At 41.0% G+C, this 22,665-nt stretch overlaps 2 protein-coding genes across 2 annotated transcripts; one reads left to right on the forward strand and one right to left on the reverse strand.

Moving 5' to 3' along the window:
* The first annotated feature begins 1,786 nt into the window (after nucleotides 1-1,786).
* LOC121367813 (peroxisomal sarcosine oxidase-like) lies at nucleotides 1,787-15,520 on the forward strand. The gene is made up of 8 exons (XM_041492197.1): nucleotides 1,787-1,969; nucleotides 7,790-7,938; nucleotides 8,345-8,558; nucleotides 10,826-11,008; nucleotides 11,552-11,698; nucleotides 12,913-13,065; nucleotides 13,894-13,969; nucleotides 14,613-15,520. The coding sequence occupies exons 1-8, from the start codon at nucleotides 1,862-1,864 to the stop codon at nucleotides 14,735-14,737; spliced, it is 1,155 nt and encodes a 384-aa protein (XP_041348131.1). The 5' UTR covers nucleotides 1,787-1,861; the 3' UTR covers nucleotides 14,738-15,520.
* Nucleotides 15,521-16,607: 1,087 nt separating this feature from the next.
* On the reverse strand, nucleotides 16,608-19,519 carry LOC121391132 (beta-1,3-galactosyl-O-glycosyl-glycoprotein beta-1,6-N-acetylglucosaminyltransferase-like). Its single transcript, XM_041522863.1, has 2 exons — nucleotides 19,465-19,519; nucleotides 16,608-18,159 (listed from the first exon to the last, which is right to left on the reverse strand). Exon 2 carries the CDS (start codon nucleotides 18,141-18,143, stop codon nucleotides 16,689-16,691), a length of 1,455 nt encoding a protein of 484 aa, XP_041378797.1. The 5' UTR covers nucleotides 18,144-18,159; nucleotides 19,465-19,519; the 3' UTR covers nucleotides 16,608-16,688.
* Nucleotides 19,520-22,665: the final 3,146 nt, after the last annotated feature.

Here is a 22,665-nt window from a genome sequence, read left to right on the forward strand (position 1 = left end):
TGTGAGATGGCTGTCCACACCATGACACTACCCCCGCCGAATCTGTCCACTTCCTGCACGCAGTTTGCCGCATAACGTTCACCACGACGCCTATACACGCGACATCTTCCATCATGACGTCGGAGCAGAAATCGGGACTCGTCACTGAACCACACCTGTCTCCATCGCAGTTGAGGCCATTGTCGATGAATCTGGCACCACTGCAGTCGGAGTCGACGGTGTTGTGGTGTTAAGATGACACCTCTAACTGGACGTCTGGCACGAATTCCTACCTCACGTAGGCGGTTCCGTACGGTCTGGTCGGATATCCTGCGCAAACCTGGTATTGCTGCGGCTGTGGAGGTGGCAGTAGTCAATCGTTCCCGAAGGTGGGCGTACCCGGATGTAGCGGTCCTGCCCGGGGGTAGTGACCCGTGGTCGACCGGATCTAGGGAGGTCACGTGTTGATCCATGTTGCTGGCGGTAATGGTCCCACAGTCTGGAGATGGTGCTTGGGGACACATGGAATGCCCTGGCAACGGCCGTTCTGGATTCGCCTGCGTCTAGTCGGCCGATGGCATTGTTTCTCTGCGGTTCACTGAGACGTGGCATGTCCTGGATTGTCAACTGTCGGCCAGATACAGAGGCCAGGCAAGCGAACACCCTGCACTTTTATACTGTCGGTGTTCATGTTGCACGTGCAGACAACGCACGTGCAGTGGTGACATGGTTTGCACGTGGCTGCGTTTTTGCGAATATTCACATTTTGGAACTTTATTGTACAGTAGCTGCGTTTTATCGAATGTAACCGTGGGAATGTGTTTGGGACATGCAATGACCTTATATTCACAAAGCATGAACCGGTAGGAAACATAAAATCGGAGTTATAACCCATTTGTACCCTTTTGCGTTTCTTTTTTTGAAGAGTATATAATGAATGTTACTGTTTGGAATACAGTAGGTGCCCCTTTTCAAAACATTGCACCTCTCCTTAGAAAAAGCATGTATCCTCCCCTGAATGCATATTTAAAGGTTTCAAATGGTCTCTAAGATACATAGCCCTAACATACTGACGTAAAAACCGATGTTTGTGCCAAAATCCTTCACCGTCATAAGAGCAAACCCAGACATGTATAGAGCAGTGTAATTGTAACCACCGCTGTTAGCCTGAGGTTACTAAAACCCATGCACGTGAAACATGCAATGCAAATAACCCATGGGTCATGGGCGTACATGGGGGGGGGGGGGGGGGGGTCGTCGATGGGTTCTACCAAACCCCCCCCCCCCACCTGAAATCGCTTTTTTTTATAATTTAATATATCTGACATTGATATCTGACATTATTATATTTACTCAACATAGAAATATATGCCCAATATCTCTGCAATCTATTTTGGAACCCCCCTTTTCAAAATCCTATGTACGCCAATGTGGGTCAACTCAAGGGTAACCTGTAGGTTTTCATAAGCCCTGATAACCGAGGCACGAGAAATTGGTCCGCCTGTCAGTTAAGACCAGTTTATGAAAGCCCGTGTGTATATTTATAAATAAAAGTTTGACCTCGATTCGACCTCAAGTAGTAACATGCATTGTGTCGCATTTTCGTTGTTTTTGGTCAGGTTTTTGCTTTTATTTTGTCGCTTTGTCGCGGTAGTTTTATCGTATTGTCGAGTTGTTGTTCCATTTTGTCTCATTGTCACGTTTTGTTGCCCTCTATTATCAGCGCTACAAAGCGAAAACGCGATGTGGCACAAATCAGCCACCATACGTAACCCGTGGCATGATTGGCAGGTCACCGTGTTGAGCATAACCAAAGGACTGGGATAGCTATAATCACATACAATTAATAGTTGCTTAAATCGAAGTGCTTTGTTTTCTCGGCATGGCTCCTACAGTATATGATGTCATCGTCGTCGGTGCTGGGATAGAGGGGTCAGCAACTGCCCACTACCTGGTAAACAGAGGAAAACACACGTTGTTGCTGGAACAGGTACTTTTCTAGTGCACGGGGCACGTTAAGTCAATACTTTTCTTAACAAGATCCGGACGTAGTAGGAACCACACTTACTCAGGGCCGTAACTAGCAAGTAAAGTAAAAAATCCGGAATTGTAGAAGCTTATTTTTTTAAATCTTAGACTATTAACTACTCAGTTGCCCCCAACAAACAAAATATTCTAGCTGCGGCCCTGTTACTATGTCTCTCCGGACTAGTACTTTTCTAAACGAATGAATTATCTTAACGACGTGCGTGTCATAATCTGATATTGATGACATCAAACACTGGCATAGTCAGAGAGGTGGTGGTGTGTGTGTGTGTGTGTGTGTCTCCGATCACACCTCTTTTTATTTCTCACCACATTTTTTTATTTGCCTGTCGCCTCCCCCAACACAACTCGTATACAGTGTGGATGCTGCGTCATAACTGTCCAAATGTCCGTCTTGCTTGCTTCCGATCAGAGTACTTGGGCTATTAATAGCCCAGTCTGGCGCTCACCGCGGTAAAGCTGGATTAATACTTTTGACGCCATCACCCGCCGTAATACGCTAGCATACGGCCGACGTTCGTCAGCGCATGGTTTATACTTTAAACGTCAGCGAGCATTCGCCGTAAACTACTAAAGTGGCGCATGTCGGCATAAAAATTTCAAAAGTTCAATTGTGTTGAACTTTTAACACGTGCGCTTGCAAACGCCGGCAATTCAGTCAGTCAGAAGTAGCCACATCATTCCACATCACATATAATACCGTAGATAGTTTTACTCATTTACTCGGTTTACTCATTCTCTGATTGGGTTTTCCCCCCATCCCAATCATTGCTTCACAACTGGACAAAGGCCGTGGTATGTTTTATCCTGTCTGTGGGATGATGCATATAAAATATCCCTTGCTACTAATGGAAAAATATAGCGGGTTTCCTCTTAAACTGTGTCAGAATGACCATTATGTATGACGTCCAATAACCGATGATTTTACAGTCAATGCGCTATAGTGACGTTAAATAAAAACAAACTTTACTTTCAATTATAACTGTTGCATTAGTATTTATGTCAGCCAACTTAACAACTGGACAAATTAAAATATATACGTGAAGCCTTGAAAATAGGTTGGCGCCTGTGAGCGTTGATTTACACTTGGGACAATGACGCTAAACGCGCGGTCATGTCTGCCGGCTGTCGCCAGCTGACTCCGCCAACCGGCGTAGCGTAATGCTAGAGTATTACCGCGGGTGACGGCGTCAAAAGTATAAATCTAGCTTAAGATGGGTCTGTTTCGCCTGTGTCGCTGCACGTGCTTTCACGTGCTCGACTTGAGGAGGCCTCCATTTTGTTGCTTTCGGAGTTTTCTTCTGGGATATATGTGGTCATTTAGAATGAGAGAACGCTAAGACATCATCAGGTTGAATTCGTTTTTTTTACCAAGATTCCTTGCCTCCATGTCATTTCGGCTGATTTTAGTAAACTCGTTTGGTGATTCGTATGACGGCCATTAGTGTAGGGGTATATGTAATTCCGTGGGATTTGAATATTAATTTTTGGAACCATCCATGATTGTAATTGTTATAGTATGTAGATTACAATTTTTTTTTAAATATATGGCTTCATTTTTTTTTCTTCTAATGAAGGTCAAGGTAATTTTGACGTTGTTCAAGGTCAGTACCCGAAATCGACTTCTAGCACCAATGTGAGGGGTCTTTTTTCTTTAGTATATCAATGGATAGCTTGTTGTGAATATTGTACAGATAAGTCAATATTATGTATGAATATGTTAACACCCAATTTTAAATATAGTTTTAAAACGTGTTGCTTTTTACTAAAAACCTATGCGGATTTAGTTTATATTATAAAATTTATATGTGCCTAAATTATCTGTTTCTTAAGTAAAATAAGGGAATATTTGACATTTTTTTATTATGTATGCATTTCACCTAAAAGGTTTCACTCAATATTAACATCATCATCCGACTCATCACCGTTAAGGACATATGTGTATCTTAAGTGATAAAAACATGTCATTTTGCATTTTAGGACATATCTTAGGAAATAGTTTTGAAATAGGAACATTGGAGATTTATTCGGTCATTGTTTTGGCAGCCATGTTTCAAAATGGCCAGTTTGGCTGCCATGAAAGCCAGTGTAGATGTCGGAATTGAACACATTTATTGTTATTTACACACTTAATTACACATATTTACATATATAAGTCCATTGCACATCTTGTAGTCTACTGTTTAATGACAGTTTCATAATAAATCCTGAGAACAACATCATCTTTCTTGAAGGAAGACTGTTCCAGGCTTTATTACATTTCTTGTCAAATACAGACACATTTTTGCTTTAAGTAGGTGATGATGTCACTGAAAGACATTCTAATATCCAAATACACACAATGGGCAGTTTTCTTGGTTCTGTTCATAGCAGCAACATCTGTGAAAATGACTATGTTTATAGCCATGGTTTGCTTTTGACGCTGGAAATACTTTTCAGTAACTGGATGCCCATGTGATGCCTTGAAGTAATGGACGTGGCAGGTATCTTTCATTTCCCATGTATCTTTGGCTGCTGTGACGAAATGTTTTGTTCATTGGTAGGAAAGAAAGAAATGTTTTATTTAACGACGCATTCAACACATTTTATTTACGGTTATATGGCGTCAACCATATGGACCACACAGATAATGAAAGAGGAAACCCGCTGTCGCCACTTCATGGGCTACTCTTTTCGATTAGCAGCAAGGGATCTTTTATATGCACCATCCCACAGACAGGATAACACATACCACGGCCTTTGATATAAAAGTAGTGGTGCAATGGCTGGAGCGAGAAATAACCCAATGGGCCCACCGACGGGGATTGATCCCAGACCGACCGCGCATCAAGCGAACGCTTTATCACTGGGCTAAAATGAGTATTATATCAAGTCAGGGATTCGAATCCACTACTGACAGAACTTGTACACTATAAATAAACACACAGATTTTTGGTAATTACTTTTGTAAATATTCGTTGTCATTTCAATCAATATGTTTCAATTAAAAAAAATATAGCCTATGCCTCACATAAGCTAATTTAGCTTTCACGTTAAATTTTGGTTTAATGAATAAATATATTTAGTTTGAGAATACACTAGGAAATGTGAATTCATGACAAATAATTAACTTGCCCCTACGAGGTCAGGTCAGGTCAGAGAGTTTAACGTGCACATTCAGAGCAAGCTGTTATAGCGCACGCCTGTCCTGAGCGCAGGTGTCGGCCTCAGCTGGTTCCTCCGTCCAGGACAGGAAAGGGGTCCTACGAGGCTCGTGAATTAGTTTTTACGAATCCACACCTCCTCGGATATTCTCCACTACATGTTCCTTATTTAGGCGGGACGTAGCCTAGTAGTAAAGCGCTCGCCTAATGCGCGGACGGTCTAGGATCTATCCTCGTCGGTGGACCCATTGGGTTATTTCTCATTCCAGCTAGTGTACCACAACTGGCATATCAAAAGTCGTGGTATGTGTTATCCTGTCGGTGGGATGGTGCATATAAAAGACCCCTTGCTACTAATCGAAAAATGTAACGGGCTTCCTCATTAAGACTATGTGACATCCAATAGCCGATGGTTCATAAATTAATGTGCTCTAGTGCTGTCGTTAAACAAAATAAATATAAACTTTCATTATTGATTTGGCTACTTGTCAATGAAACTTTGCATTCCTACAGCACGCATTTCTCATGTTTCCATTATTAAGGCCGTTATGGTACACAGCTGGTGGGGAACAGATGGGTTGCAACCCGTCAATAAAACCCCGAAGTCAGTAGATGTGGAAGAGATATATGACTGGAGTTAAAGTTGCGCATACCGTTTGCATAAAAACACGTTGTATTAACCCCTGAGATTATATGATAGATTATTACCCTCGTGTGTTTCTGTATCGTCAATATCATATTAGGAATGAAAAAATTGTATTATGCGAGCTGTATTATACATTATTTTTATTCCTAATATACAAAAACACACTCTGGTAATAAGCTCTCTCTCTCTCTCTCTCTCTCTCTCTCTCTCTCTCTCTCTCTCTCTATATATATATATATATATATATATATATATATATATATATACTACTCAAAAGAATTTAAGGGTCAGACGATATTTTCGACATTATTTTCTGAATGTCAATTATATTAGCTAGACCATAATGTCACGCATGGTATTGTTCCATTTTGACGAAAGTGGGTCTAAGCAACCCATAAATGAATTAAAATCCACTGTCATTGACACTGTCGACTAGTTCTAATGGCGAAAACATGCTTACATTTGCACGTAAATTAGGGCGAAAGCGAAAGGTCTGCTAAGTGCCCATAATTTGCTTTTTCACAAAGCGCTTCATTTGCACGCTTTGCATGTGTATTCCATGTTCCCAATGCTGAATTTCCGTATAATTGGAGCTTGCGTTCGTGTACGGTGCACACTCCAAATTCGACAATGGTACGACGTCAACTGACTATCGAAGATCGAGGAAGGGCTATTGCTTGGCTTCAGGATGGCAATACGCAAAGAAATGTTGCTCTGAGACTTGGTGTCAGTCAGAGTGTCGTTGGCCGACTGTGGCAACGGTACCAAGCAACGAATTCTGTTCGAAATCGTCCACGTTTGGGAAGACCCCGAAGCACTACAAATAGAGAGGACCGCTACATCACCAATATGGCTCTACGTCAACGCACAACCACTGCACGCCGATTACGTGACAATTTGCGGACTGCGACTGGAACTCGAGTGTCTGATCAAACCATACGCAATCGTCTGAGAGCCAATAATCTACGCTGCCGTCGCCAGGCTGTTCGACCACCACTCCTACCACGTCACAGAACGGCCAGACGTCACTGGTGCACGCTTCATCTGCGGTGGCAACGTGTTCAGTGGGGTCGAGTGATGTTCACTGATGAGTCCAGGTTTAGTCTCCAGTTCAACGACGGTCGGGTTCGTGTCTACAGACGTCCTGGGGAGCGCTTCGCTGACGTTAACGTTAGACAACGTCACCGGTTCGGTGGTGGCAGCGTCATGGTGTAGGGCGGCATCGCTATCCACCACAGGACCCCCCTCTATGTGGTGGATGGCAATCTGAATGGAATCCGCTATCTGAATGAGATTATCCGGCCGTTGGTTTTCCCAGGCCTTCAGCAGATTGGCGGCGGGGCAGTTCTGCAGGATGACAATGCCAGACCCCACCGCGCCAGGGTGGTAACGGACTTTCTCAGACAACAAGGTATCGCCAGGATGGATTGGCCAGCATATTCGCCTGACTTGGCCCCAATAGAGCACGCCTGGGACGAATTAGGCAGGCGAGTTCGGGATAACCATGCCCCTCCGGCCAACCTTCATGATCTGGGTCAACTTCTTATGGCAGAGTGGCAGGCCATTCCCCAAGAGTTCTTCAGATGTCTGATCAACAGCATGAGGCAACGATGTGTCGAGTGTATTCGCGCCAGGGGTGGATTCACACACTATTAAACGAATGTTCTAATGTGTAAAATCCATGTTTGACAACCTTCAACTTTGATAGCATGTCATGTGACTTTCTTGTATACAGTGACATTTGTTTGTGTTTTTTTGTAAATATGAACAATAAATTACATTTTTGGTGTAGTTTACCTCGTCAATCTAATACACTCTGAAACTTATTTGGTTATACATTTTTGACCCTTAAATTCTTTTGAGTAGTATATATATATTGATATATATAGATATAGAGCTGTGCGGAAATAAAGATCTCGAAAACACCATCATAAATAAAACATTTCCTTCCTTCATTTTAGCTGTTTGTTTTCAGTTTCCACTGCCTCACAGTCGCGGGAGTTCGCACGGCCAATCTCGGGTTATTCGCAAAGCCTACACAGACTACTTCTACAGCAACATGATGCATGAAGCCACCCAAATGTGGCTGGAACTCCAAAACAGCTTTGGAGTGAAGCTGTACAAGTAATACCATCTATGTTTCGAATATACCATGCCATGTCATGTCATATTACCCTAGGAGTTAAAGCTCATGTAGTCTGGATGCGGCGCGAGCGCGAGGTTTGCCTAAAACAACGGTTAATTTAATACATTCCAGTTGCAGTTTTTCCTGAAGGAGGCGACATGTCAAAAGTTTATTTATAGTAAACTGTGAAAGACACATCCATTAATTAACAGTATAGACGCTAAAACAAGAAACAACAACATATGTTTTAAAGACTATATGTCGCAACTTGTAATCAGCGGCCACCTGTTTTAAGCGGCCACTTTTATCTACTAACCTTGTGTGACCGCTTAAGACAGGTTTAACTATATATATCACGTCTCTCTATATAATTTTGTCACTACCTTTGCTGTGGACCTATTTTAGGCAGTCTGGGTATCTTTCAATTGGAGACAGTGGTGGGAAATTCTTGACAGAAATAGCAGACAGCATGAGTCGCGCCAAAGCTTCTTACCAGATGTTAACCAAATCGGAATTCAAAGCCTCCTATCCTATGATGAAATACCCCAGTACATTTACTGGGGTACTCGACCATGATGGAGGAATTCTGCGAGCTGATAAAGCCTTACAGGCATTCCAGGTAAATCAAAGGTCATGGTATGTACTGTTCTGACAATGAAACAGTACATACTATTATAAAATATGAAGTACTATGCCAATGATTCTAATGTAATGCAATATAAAAATACTAAATTAAAAGACTGTTCAATGTAGGCTACATGTATATGGGTTGACATTTATTAAAATAAACTGTATTGATGGAGATATCATTCTCAGACGCTCTAATTTATCATATAATTAACCTTTATCAATGACTATAAAAATATACACATATTGTACTGGGATGGAATGTAGCCCAGTGGTAGAGCGTTCGCTTGAGGTGCGAGAGGTCGTAGGATCGAAGGAAGGAAGGAAATGTTTTAGTTAACAATGCACTCAACACATTTTGAGAAATTTGTGTGGTTATATGCCGTCAGGCATATGGTTAAGGATCACATATATAGAGAGAGAGGAAACCCGCTGTTGCCACTTCATGGGCTACTCTTTTTTTTATTAGCAGCAAGGAATCTTTTATATGCACCATCCCACAGACAGGATAGTACATACCACGGCCTTTGTTACGCCAGTTGTGGATCACTGGTTGGAACGAGAAATAGCCAAATGGGGCCATCGACGGGGACCGATCCTAAACCGACCGCGCATCAAGCGACCGTTTTACCACTGGTCTACGTCCCGCCCCTCGTAGGATTGATTACTCATGTAAAGGGCATCTCGTTATATTATACGATTAGTCCAATTTGATTAAAGTTAGCTCTACTGGTCTCACCAGTAGATCTAACAGCATTGCGTAGACTCCCATGTCCAAGTGACATTTCATCTATAAATAACAGAGTACTGAAGATCATCGCCGGCGCCCATTACGTCGAGCTAGCCAAGACCTTGCTAGCCCACCGTTGGAGGAAACTGGTGTCACAGTTCAACGCCAAGTACTTCATCTCGTCCCCGTAGTCGCCAACCGTTCCAAGGGCTTAGTTGGACTTTAATTATTTTATTTATTTTTATTTATTTTTTTTGTAAACAGTCCGACGCACTTTATTTTGGCAGCCTGTCTAAATTGCTCAAATCACCTTAAAACGCTTTCTGTCGAGCAGTCTAATTTTGTTCTTTGGACTTAAATTTTTGTCCAGACATGAGTTGTATGAATGAGCTCATTTTGGCTTTAGGTCTTTGACCTAACTACTAAATTTGTATTCCAAATTCCGCCCACCGTAAACTCACACGCCCCCCCCCCCCCCCCCCCCCTCCCCGGGCCCGGACCATTTAGATTGGACTTTAAACTTTTAGACCTCCGTTCAAAATTATATGTCGAAATTATTCTCTTTTTTTTTAATATTATTAAATAGTCCGATCCTCTCTTCTTTCTCTTATTTATTTTTGGACTGTCCTTCAAAAATGCTCCAAATTATATAAATATTCGGCCGAGCAGTCAATGTTTGGTTTTTTTGGTTTGTAACTTTTTATTATTTTTATTTTTATTTTATTCTATTAACTGTTTTACTAATCTTCAAAATTCTGCCCATTTTCAACTTTATCCTCCCCTCATCCCGAGTCAGGCCACCGATCTTATCAGAGGTCAGACTCTGGATGGGCGTGTTCGAAACCCTAGTGGTATATGGACACGTTAAATTGTTATCTATCTATCTATCTATCTATAAATAACAATTTAAATATCGACCAATTGCACTTCGCCTTTTATAGCGTTATTCGGGAGCATACAAATTCTAAAAATATCGGGCGAGACTATTTATGCAAGAGGCGAACTTGTTGGTCTATTTCAACATTGAAAAAACAGGGGGAAAAGTGCAGTAATAGACTCTGGATTGTATACTAGTATAAACAGATTTTATGGCTATACCATCACGGTTTTTTTCCGTCTTGAAACGAATTTTATATAAAATTGTATATTGAAATTAGTTTCCGGCATACTTTTAATTCACTCGAATCATTTCGTATACTCTCGGCATAATCCCGCATGTTTTCAAATTCTTTTCAAATCACTGGCATGATTTTGCAAGTAAGGTTTTGATTGGTCGAATGAAAGGTCAACTGGACATAAGCTCCAACGGGCTGCTGTTAGATCCACATGTAATAGTGGAGCTAATTTTAATTAGATTACGATTAGTCGCATCGACTTGTGATGCGAGCAAATCGTAGATTCACACTGAGAACATAAATCGGAATGACTTTATTAGTCGTATATGTTCGGTGCGACTAATCACATAATAAGAACGGTGCTTATACCATTTTTCTCTTCTAAATATCAATTGTATATATCGCTCTCCTCAGAGTGAGTTTACAAGACACGGCGGGGAACTAATCGACGGATGTAGAGTCACTCGTATCATCCCTGGATCTACTGTCACCGTAAAAACCCCAAACGCCACGTTCAGAGGACAGAAAGTAATTGTGACTGCTGGACCCTGGACGTCTTCTGTTATGAACCCGTTAGGACTACATCTTCCCCTTAAGGTAACCAGTAAGATTTATTTTGATATTTGACCCCTTGATAAATCCGATATACGTTACCAACACTGGTTAATTCAATATAACCTAGTGTTAAAAAAACAAAGAAAAAAAAGAACAAAAAAGGACAAGTTATAGAAATCGGAAGAGGAAACGTGGCCAGGATATGCGTTGCCACCCTCCCCAAGTTAAAATATCAATGAATAACTACCCTATCCTTATCATATGACGCCTATGTTTATTTCAGTAAGACCAAATAAAATAAAATAATTTATTTATAAATGCTCGATCAATAAATCAATCGATTATTAATCCATACCATGATAATTATTTTTTAAAAAAACGTTGCAAAAAAATAAAAGTGTCATAAATTGTAAGTTATTTTCTCAGTGCTAAAATTGTCTGTCCCGGATCAGGCTTCTGGCTATCCAGAGACGGTACCCGGGACAGATATGCTCGAAACCTTAGTGGTATAGGAGCATGTTAAAATATGTCGCACTCGCTAAAATTGTACAGTAATAATGAACAACATTGTATGTGCTATTTCAGCCAACACGAATAAACGTCTATTACTGGAAAGAACTCGAATGTGGATCGCACTCTGCTGGAAAATTTCGACCCTTTGTTGAAGTCAAATGCTGTGAACCTCACTATGTTTATGGTCTGCCGAGTGACGAGTATCCCGGACATGTCAAGGTCAGGAAGGAAATGTTTTATTTAACGATGCACTTGTCAAGGTCAGATCCTATAGAAAACGGAATACAATTGTCAGACAGATTTCACATATTTTCGCTTATTGCAACTGTTTTGGAATATTATGTTAAAGGGACTAGCCTGAACTTTCAGCCGTAGCAAAACTCACTTTAGTCCCCCTCCTCCCCTACAGCAAGATAAGGTCAGGTCAGGTCAGGTCAGGTCAGGTCAGGTCAGGTCATAAAACGTAACGTGCACATTTAGAGCAAGCTGTTGTAGCGCACACCTGTCATGGGCGCAGGTATCGGGCCCATGCCAACTCCTCCGCCCAGGGCAGGTTTTGGGTGGGTGGGAGGAGGAACCGCCTGCTCTGGCAAGTGCAAGATATCTCCAGCAACCCAACCAAGGTCGGCAGCAGGCGGGGACACTTGTGGTACTATTCAATTTTGAATGTCCCATAAGTTTAAGTCAAAAATATAAAAAAAACTGCGCAGTTTTCATGAGGTAATTTTGGCCCATAATTTGGAACTGTTTATCGAAATAGAAATGGAGCTATTGAGTAATTTTGATTTAGTTTGCCGAATTGTAGCTCTTACTGGAATATTGCCTATTGGGGGCTGTCGTGGTTGGTCTGCCAGCAAGATAAACATACATTCTGCTTTTACCTGGGTTTTTTAAAACACTGTCTAACCTTAAACATGTTTTAAATATAAAGAATTAGAATGACCTAAAGCCGAACTATTTCAAATTTCTTTTGTTCGTTGAAACAATAAATTCGTACATATGAAATTATTTTAGATAAAATGCGATACTGAAATACTACATAACATTACAATGTTCAGAAATGCATTGGTTATAGATATTCATATTCCAAGCAATAAAATGTAAATAAATTGTACTTTTAATAACGTAAAAAATATGTTATTTGCCGAATAGCTTTTAAATTGCCACAAATTCAGGATAATCCCTTTAAATTATGATTCACCTGCAGACATACAATACGGGTGTTGTCATTGGAGGAAGGAACGAACTAGTAATTGAGTAAATGTTAAGCTAAATTAAATATGTTAAATTAACTGCATTTTTATAAGGAAAAGATATTGTTCACAGAAAATGTCAACATGGGGTTGGGATGTGGGTTGAAAAATCAGAATAACATGTTTGTTATTTTTTGTGAAAGTACTTATATATATTAAATAAGTACATTTTTGTCTTAGATTTGTTTTAGCTATGGACCTGAAATTGACCCTGAAAACAGAGACAGCGTGGACGATTCTTGGTGTTTGGGTGTCATGAAAAAATACATACGCGATCACTTCCCAGGTCTTGACGCGTCATCGCCAAGTATTGTGGAGTCCTGCATTATAACGGTAATACAAGAGTTTGTTTTGTTTAACGACACCACCAAAGCATATTGATTTATTAATCATCTGCTAGTGGATGTCAAACATATGGTCATTTTGACAATCATATAGAGGAAATCCGCTCATTTATCCATTAGTAGCAAGGGATATTTTATATCCACCATCCTTCAAACAGGATAGCACATACCACGGCCTTTGATATACCAGTCGTGGTGGACTGGCTGGAGGAATGAGAAATAACCCAATGGGCCCACCAACGGGCATTGATCATAGACCGACCGCACACCAGGCGTGTGCCTTGCCACTTGGCTACGTCCAGCCCCCAGTAACTGTAATACGTACTGAACCACAGGGCTGTTAAGAGGGACGGTTCCTGCGTTTACCCTCACCCCAGTTTTAATATAATATATAAGACTATCTACAATTAACAAATAGACCATGGGAGCATATTCCTGTCCCCACGACATTAATTATGTCCGACCGGCATACATTTTAAAGTTTCTTTAACATTGATTATATATGAGTGTCCTGAAGTTTATTGATTGTGAACCACGCAGGATATCAGAATAGATTTACCACGGTTTGTGTTTTATTTTAGCTGGGGCTTATTTCTATTAGGTACCAACATCATTTGATAATTCCCGCCATATTGGCAGCCATTTGTACATAAATGCATACAAGTGAATAATCTCGTGTGACTAATGCAAGGTACAGACCATGCTTTAGGAATGTAAACTTAATTATTAACAGTTCATGGGTGTACACAAATCACATTTTACTCTATGCATGGTTATAGAAATAGTATTAACTTTTCTAATTTTAATGTTTTTGAAGAACACTCCAGATAAGCATCCTATACTCGACAAACATCCCAGATGGGAGAATATCGTCGTCGGCGCTGGTTTTTCTGGTAAGAGTATTTTAAAATATTGATTTCATAGACAAGAGCCAATTTTACTATTTTTAATAAATCAGCCATAATTCTTAACACTTTTTGTCTAAAATATCGCTTGTGCTCCATCTTGTACAAAGATAAAAGTTATACTCCTGTGACACTAATCTTTAAATAAAACAAATATATAAAGTAAACATATGAGCAGCTGCATCCAGTATCTTGACAAAAATATTTTTAACATGGTTGCCCCTTTGCAAATATATCATAAGTTCTGGGCTAACTGTCTTTATACACCTTATAACACTATCTATATTTCTCACCCAGTTACATTATATAGCAACATGCACATTTCTAGTCATATGTAAATGTTCCAAAATTGATCATTTGAGGGAACAGTTTTGTATACCCACAAAAAAGTTGTTTGTTGTGTGTGTGTGTGTGTGTGTGTGTGTGTGAGAGAGAGAGAGAGAGAGAGAGTGGTATTTTTTTTTTTTTTTTTTTTTTTTTTTTTTTTTAGTTAAGTTTAAACTAAGTATTCACAGGAGAGACAAAACACATAGTAGAGCCACCAGGTTTAAACTGATAAGCATACGGTACCTCAAGCCTGCCCCTTGTGATCATTTCTAGACTAACCCTTGTTTTAATTTGGATGTTTCAGGCCACGGTTTCAAGCTGTCACCGGTAATAGGTAAACTTCTGGGACAAATGGCTCTGAGAGAAGCGCCAGCATACGACGTAACTCGCTTCAGGATCGATCGCTTCCAGACATCATCAAAATTATAAATTACATATACACCTAACTAAATGTTGGTTGGACCAAGGGAATTTCTGGACACACTTTGTAATAAAGAGGGCTTTTTTACAGAAGGATTTAATACCTAAGTAATTTTCTTTTCTTTTGTTTTACATTCTTTACATTGTACCGGTATATTGTTCACATTTTGAAATTAAGTCATATAGCTTTATTATTATTATTATTATTATTATTCCACACGTTACATATACATACATATACGGGTGGTATGTTTACTACCATGATGTGCTCATCATAAAATAGTGCAATATTTTTCGCTAAGATCACAAATTGTTTCCTGTGACAAATATTGACCATAAAATATCTCAGTCTCACTGAAATCAAAGAACGAGGAACCACGAGGAGGGGAGGTTTGGGAGTGGAGGTTGCAGTAAAAACAGAATCAAGGCACAATAAATATATGGTTGTTATCTACTAGACAAAATAGAAACATCTTTATCAGAAAAATTATTTATTTTCTCTTATTTTTCTCGTGTGAACTACCCCCTGCACCCCACCCCAACCTGCTTTTTAACGGCATATGTACATGAAACATACGTCTCCTCTATTACGTCTAGGTGATCATGATCGCGAACTGTTGTTCAGTTGTTGCGCCATGGTATGATTGTAATTATTGAAATAACCTTCATGTTCTGGTTTGTTTCTGTGTATGTAACAGTATACATAATGACAATTAAATGTTATACACCTATTGATGTTTAAGTTTTTGGAGCATTATTGTTGTAGTAATAAAATATTTACAAGAAAAAAAATATCCTGTGTTGTTTGTTGCACTCAGACAGTGTCCTGCGTAGTAATACATTTAATAGCTAATAAGGCCCTACCTAACTCTCACGTGGCAACCCTTCTACAAACTGCTGCCGAAATGGCAATTTAGGCCTTAAGGACTGGAATGGAGTCCCAAATATATTTTTAAAATTATAATTGTAAATTTAATTATTATGATGCATTAAAAAAATCCTTTCTCTTCTAATTCAAATTGTAAATTCCATAGCCTTATTACCCCACCAACCCCTTCTCGTGGACACGTCCACCTTGGATGATGTGCCCAAAACTGTTGTGCTTGAACCTTATTACCCCACCAACCCCTTCTCGTGGACACGTCCACCTTGGACGATGTGCCCAAAACAGTTGTGCTTGAACCTTATTACCCCACCAACCCCTTCTCGTGGACACGTTCACCTTGGACGATGTGCCCAAAAGAGTTGTGCTTGAACCTTATTACCCCACCAACCCCTTCTCGTGGACACGTCCACCTTGGACGATGTGCCCAAAACAGTTGTGCTTGAACCTTATTACCCCACCAACCCCTTCTCGTGGACACGTCCACCTTGGACGATGTGCCCAAAACAGTTGTGCTTGAACCTTCAGTGGAATCCAGGATGTAAGCACGAATCAAATGGTTGATGTATTCAGTGACGGATCCAGAAAATCCATTTAAAGAAAGGGGGCAATAACATGAGGCGGAATGCCAAGGGAACTTTGGGGGAGGTTTGGAGGGGATGAAAATTAATATATAATAAAATTATAACTGTCGCAAAATTTAGGAGAGGGGGCCCGCCCCCAAGTGAGAGGTTTATCAGGAAAATTTAGGAGAGGGGGCCCGCCCACCCCCACCCCCGACCCGCCTCTCGTATTTGAGCAATTAATAACTATCCTCAAATATTTTTGTCATGTCGAGGTCTGTATATGCCCTTTACTATTATATTAAATTATTAATAACGATAGGACTCAACATAAGCCCTACCTGCTTTTCATTTCTTTCTCAATTTATTTCCAATCATACGTATATAGATCTTACATCAGTTGTAAGTACTTGATCTTATTTAGTCTTTGCTTAAAGCTAAGTGAACCAGCAATCATGGCGGTAATGTTATTTTGTGCATCTCGCTATCTGTTCTGACACATTTCATTCAAAAACTAAAATATTTTCCAAGGATGTTCCTTCATCCACTTTTGTTTGACTTGGTTCAAAAATCGAGTAGATTTCATGGTTTCATTTAATTTCCTGTAAAACCTCAGTTGCGGTAGATTCATAAAGTAGTTCCTATCTACTGTCTGCAGTAGGGGATGATGAATTCGCTTCAGAAGCATCGACTCCAGACAGTCAACGACCACGCGGTCGACGTCGTTGATGTCAAACTTGTTCGCGATGACGTGTGGCTGCGACTTCAACCACGGCAGATCCTTGAAACTGAAGACGCACACACTCCTGATAAACCTCCCATAACATTTCACCTTGTCCCACCTCCAGATTAGAGATCTGGACGCATGCGTGTTTGACGAATGTCTCGTTTCTACGTAATAACCACCAGGGGCCCATGGTAACGAGTTTAGAGTTGACCATATGTTTTCTTCCGGAGAACAAGTGTCGTCCAGCCATTTTGTTAATTTATTCGCAACGTCGTCTGTCAAAAGGAATTCTGCAAATCGTCTAGAAAACATTCCGTAAGCACTACCTTTGCTCATTTGAATATTGTATCCAAACGGCGGTTTATCTATGTGTGTTTTAACTAAACGATACCCACTGGAAATGTATCTTTTCTTAAACCTTTCCTCTTGATGCTTTGGATAGTCGTAAGCTTCGATATCATTTGCACCTTGAAATAGCTTTAAAATCATCACAATTTCTAAATTCGTTCTGAGGGGAAATTCTTGTCCTGATAGATTCAAGTAATACTTCCATTTGATGCCAGAGTTCAGGCACGCAAGCATGCATTTCATCTCGGCCTTGATAACCCCAGAACCACTGTAAACGATTGATTCCCGGTCTTCAATGACGAAAATATTTTTAAAACATCGTGAGATGTTTTTGATAATTTCGAAGACGCTGTTTTTTGCCTTCATATCCACGTGTATACAGTACACGTTGTGTGGACGGTATATAGAACGCAGAAGTTGCTCCGCCTGCTCTGCCGACTTATGCATCCTGATTCCAAACGCCAGAGGAAAAGCCAGTTCCTCTTGGGTCACCGGTTTGTCGTCGTAACCATGCGCAAAACGAAATAGTGCGCAGTTCTGCACCAGTGAGGTCAACCAACAATTTGGATTAATCATAACAGTATTGAGAATTCGATAAATATTCTGATACACGAGTTTATTTTCGTTTTCTTCTGATGAAAGAATATTACATATATCACTTATCCGTCTCTGGAACAAACACATGGTAACTTTATTAGTAGCAACTGCAGTGATGATAAGCTGTTTGGTGACGTTCAGTGGCTTTAAGACATTGCCACCCTCGTCATGTTTTGTCTCGGTGTTTAAAGGTGACATTGTTTGCCGTTGATGATCATAGAATTTTCTCCAAAGGACCAAAAGCACAGTCAGCTCGACAAAACCAAGAACTAGGATTAATCCTGCTCGTAGAGGCATGACCGGAACCGTTTCACTGGAGAGAAATAATATATAATTCATTTAATGACACAGGGAACATAGATAAAATGGATAGGAATGGACTGAAATGTTAAATGTACATTGGAGAGAAGCAGGGGCAGTAAATCTGGGAGATGTGGGGTGGGATTTTTTTGTGTATAACATATCTGGACCTCGTTCCATAAAGCAACCTTAGCTACCTTGTGCACTTACGGTGATCTTAGCGCGGAGATCGCTTCGTGGATCGGGGTCTTGGGGGTGTTGGCTATGGAGTTTCCGATTTTACCCCCTAAAAATTTTCATATTCCCAGACAAAGAAAGCAGTAAAAAAAAAAGCATTGTTCAAAGGCGAAACGTAATCGTCAGAAACATGAATACACCCCTTCCCCTCACATATGGCAAGTGTGGCTTTTACCGAAAGAGAATATATTCTATTTCTTTCATTTGAACGATCTGCGGAAAATATGTACGTTCAAGTTAAAAGTTTGTTTTGTTTAACGACACCACTAAAGCACATTGATTTATTAATCATCGGCTAATGGATGTCAAACATTTGGTAATTTTGACATATTCTTAGAGAGGAACCCCGCTACATGTTCCTATTAGAAGCAAGGGATCTTTTATATGCACCGACAGAATAGCACATACCACGGCCTTTGATATACCAGTCGTGCACTGACTGGAACGAAGTAAATATGTAAGAGTCGAAAATATATAATTATACAGACACCGTACATTTACATGCATTAATATTAATAAATTACGTACGGTAATATGTCGATTTTTTCTTTTCTCGAAATATGTATGTGCCGTTATTTGTTGCTGCTGAACATTAACTGGTAATGGGAAATAGCCTATCCAATATCAGGGTTCGTAATATTGCCGTCCCGACAGGTTTTTGCCGGTGGACATTATCACGGGGCCGGGAGATTGGTTTGCCCGTCGGACCGGCAATAATTTTACGTTTATAACATTAGTTTAAGTCATGTTTGATCCAGTAGGCAAAATTTATAGCTTTCCGGAATGAATATTCGACAGGAATTTCAGCCAATTTCAACCCATGAATAATCTTAGTACATCTTAATGTATAATTATAGAGCAAGGCTTTTTAAAGGGTGGGGTATATTGGGGGGTTTTAAAAGTATTTAAAAAAATTTTAATTAACTAGAAAATAACCGGAATTTAAAATATTAAATTAATGATACTTAAAATTCTATTCCTGCCAAAATATCTCATTTATTTATGTTAAAAAACCCCCACCTTGAACTGATAATATACTGTCAGACTTTGTGGCATGCGATAAAACAAAATGTCAACTCACCATACTCCTTAAGATTCCATTAATTAACCTGGACCTTGTGACATCTCTATCCCGACTGACAGCCCGATGTGCTATAGGCTCAGCACTGTCGTCTGCTTTATACGCGCGCTCGTTAGGCGTGTCAGTCCATGGCTCTGGGCGACACCGTGACTCTTTGAAGTTCAGTGCTCATGGACTTCACAGCCAGGGAAGCTGGTAACAGTGTATAATAAATGGAACATGATCCGTCTATTGTTTTAAAGTGAGGATCTACTGTTAGTGCGTTAATCTATAATGAGAGATGAGGAGGCCATTGTTTTTATCATTTTTAAACAATAAAACTCAGACTTGACTTGAAACTGGTTTTACGTGCTCATATACCACGAAGGTTTCGAACACGCCTGTCACGGGCTTAACCTCTGATATCGCCAGTGACTAAGTCTGGGCCAGGAGAGGGGGGAGGGGGGGGGGTAAGTTTGAAGTGAGCGGAATTTGGAATAAAAAATTAGAAGTTAGGTCAGAGATCTAAGACCAAAAGCGACTGATCCGAAAAGGTTTTAAGGTGATTTGAGCAATTTAGACTGGCTGCCAAAATAAAATGCGTCGGACTATTTATAAAAAAATATAAACGTAAAATTTTCAACAACGGCCAAATAACGTCCGACTAAGCCCTTACCTGGAAGCGAACGTTCTTGGAGAGTTTAGCAGCGGAACCCGTGGCGTAGTGATGAAGCGATCGGTTCGGAGGTTCGGGAAGGCCTTGACTAAGTCAATGTAGCATTCCCGAAGTATGGTTGGATAATCCTCTGGTAGGATCAGCTTGAATATACGATGTAACAGTGCATTGTGCATTGCTGGTTTCAGGAGTCCTTGCCGATACACCCCGTTCCGCTCCGATGTTAAGTAGTAGGTGTCACTCGGTGCGTAAAGCTGTAGTTGGTACCGCCCCTGATATGATGGTGTTGGTCTCCAACTAGTTTCCTTGTAGGGGCAGCGCTGAGAGGGGTGAGTATATTCCATAACAGCGCCGCGGTACTTGGCATACAATATGTCGCAGGCGATCTTTCAAAAGCCGGGCTGATGTCTAGGTGGGTCCTTTTCTGACACTTCCGTTTCTTGGGTTCACGCACTGCGTCCGCAACAACAATCAGTGGAGACACCGGTGAACTGGCTGGTGGAGCTGTGACTGCGACGTGCCAACTCTGCTGTAGAAGGGACCGCCACTGTCAGTGGAGCTTTGGTCCCTCTTTGCCGCTCCTGGCGTGGGCCGCATTCAAGTTCAGGGGGGTGGTGGCGACGAAGCAGAAGGCACCGCCCCCGACAGTTGAGATGCCGGTTCCCCCCCCCCCCCCCGAGTCGCCCCTGCCGGTTTCGATTTCTTCTTGAAAGCAGGTGGGACCGCCCCCTGGCGGTTGAGCCACTGGGTTTACACCCCCACCCCCCACCCCCACCCCGTGCTGCCTTGGGCCGCCTACTAGTGCATCTTCTAGGCCTGTTGTCCCCGTAGATAAGGGTGACAACTGCCGAGTTACCATCGTGTTGAATACGATACTTGGCCAAACGGCCAAGTTCGTTCAACACGGCACCCAGGGGTGGGTGTGTGTGGGTGGGTGGCGGATAATCGAGACGATTTCTGAACACGGCTTCATCCTTGATAGCTCAGAGTCGGAAAGTGATCTGAGTGGTGGGAGGGAGGTAATGATAATGGTGATTCGTCAAGTAACTCGTTAATGCCCCAGCCGATTATCTTACCCCAAATTACAATCAATAATTGATTAATTATTAAGCAACATAGACACAGTGCCCATGGTTCCTATGTCTACATAGTTCACTAATGGTGGTGGTTTGTTTTTTGTTCTTTTTTTGGTTGTTTTAAAAACAAAAAAGCTAAAATAACAGTTTTTCTTTAATTAGCTAGTAATACCCAGAACCTGTCGGTTAATTTAGTACCTTGGGTCTACAAATATCTTGCCCAGCCATATAACCCCGTGTACGCCTATATGCATTGACCATATTGTATGTTCAGTTACATTTCTAAAAGAGAATACATTAAGTTCCGGACAATAAAAATATGCATTGACACCACCCACTTCTCCGTGATTCCCTGCTTTATAAGTCTTTACTGGTGTCCTTCCAGTTTGCCTACAACCCACCAAGCCTATATTCAGTTTGTCTACAACCCACTTAGCCTACACTTAGTTTGTCTACAACCCACTTAGCCTACACACAGTTTGCCTACAACCCACTTAGCCTACACACAGTTTGCCTACAGCCCACTTAGACTACTCTCAGTTTGCCTACAACCCACTTAGCCTACACTCGGGTTGCATATAACCCACTTAGCCTACTCTCAGTTTGCCTACAACCCACTAAGCCCATATTCAGTTTATCTACAACCCACTTAGCCTACACTTAGTTTGTCTACAACCCACTTAGCCTACACTTAGTTTGTCTACAACCCACTTAGCCTACACTTAGTTTGCCTACAGCCCACTTAGACTACTCTCAGTTTGTCTACAACCCACTTAGCCTACACACAGTTTGTCTACAACCCACTTAGCCTACACACAGTTTGCCTACAGCCCACTTAGACTCCTCTCAGTTTGTCTACAATCCACTTAGCCTACACACAGTTTGTCTACAACCCACTTAGCCTACACACAGTTTGTCTACAACCCACTTAGCCTACTCTCAGTTTACCTACAACCCACTAAGCCCATATTCAGTTTATCTACAACCCACTTAGCTTACACTTAGTTTGTCTACAACCCACTTAGCCTACACACAGTTTGTCTACAACCCACTTAGCCTACTCTCAGTTTGCCTACAACCCACTAAGCCCATATTCAGTTTATCTACAACCCACTTAGCCTACACTTAGTTTGTCTACAACCCACTTAGCCTACACACAGTTTGTCTACAACCCACTTAGCCTACTCTCAGTTTGCCTACAACCCACTAAGCCCATATTCAGTTTATCTACAGCCCACTTAGCCTACACTTAGTTTGTCTACAACCCACTTAGCCTACACTTAGTTTGTCTACAACCCACTTAGCCTACACTTAGTTTGCCTACAGCCCACTTAGACTACTCTCAGTTTGTCTACAACCCACTTAGCCTACACTTAGTTTGTCTACAACCCACTTAGCCTACACTTAGTTTGTCTACAACCCACTTAGCCTACACTTAGTTTGTCTACAACCCACTTAGCCTACACTTAG

This window comes from Gigantopelta aegis, chromosome 3 (genome assembly GCF_016097555.1).
Source record: "Gigantopelta aegis isolate Gae_Host chromosome 3, Gae_host_genome, whole genome shotgun sequence".
Taxonomy (NCBI): domain Eukaryota; kingdom Metazoa; phylum Mollusca; class Gastropoda; order Neomphalida; family Peltospiridae; genus Gigantopelta; species Gigantopelta aegis.

Excerpts from the sequence above, each read along its gene's own strand:
- LOC121391132 (XM_041522863.1), bottom strand. The coding sequence starts at position 18,143 with ATGCCTCTACGAGCAGGATTAATCCTAGTTCTTGGTTTTGTCGAGCTG.
- LOC121367813 (XM_041492197.1), top strand. The coding sequence starts at position 1,862 with ATGGCTCCTACAGTATATGATGTCATCGTCGTCGGTGCTGGGATAGAG. Across the intron at positions 11,009-11,551 it reads GACTACATCTTCCCCTTAAG|CCAACACGAATAAACGTCTA; the intron begins GTAACCAGTAAG and ends GTGCTATTTCAG. Across the intron at positions 13,066-13,893 it reads TGGAGTCCTGCATTATAACG|AACACTCCAGATAAGCATCC; the intron begins GTAATACAAGAG and ends ATGTTTTTGAAG.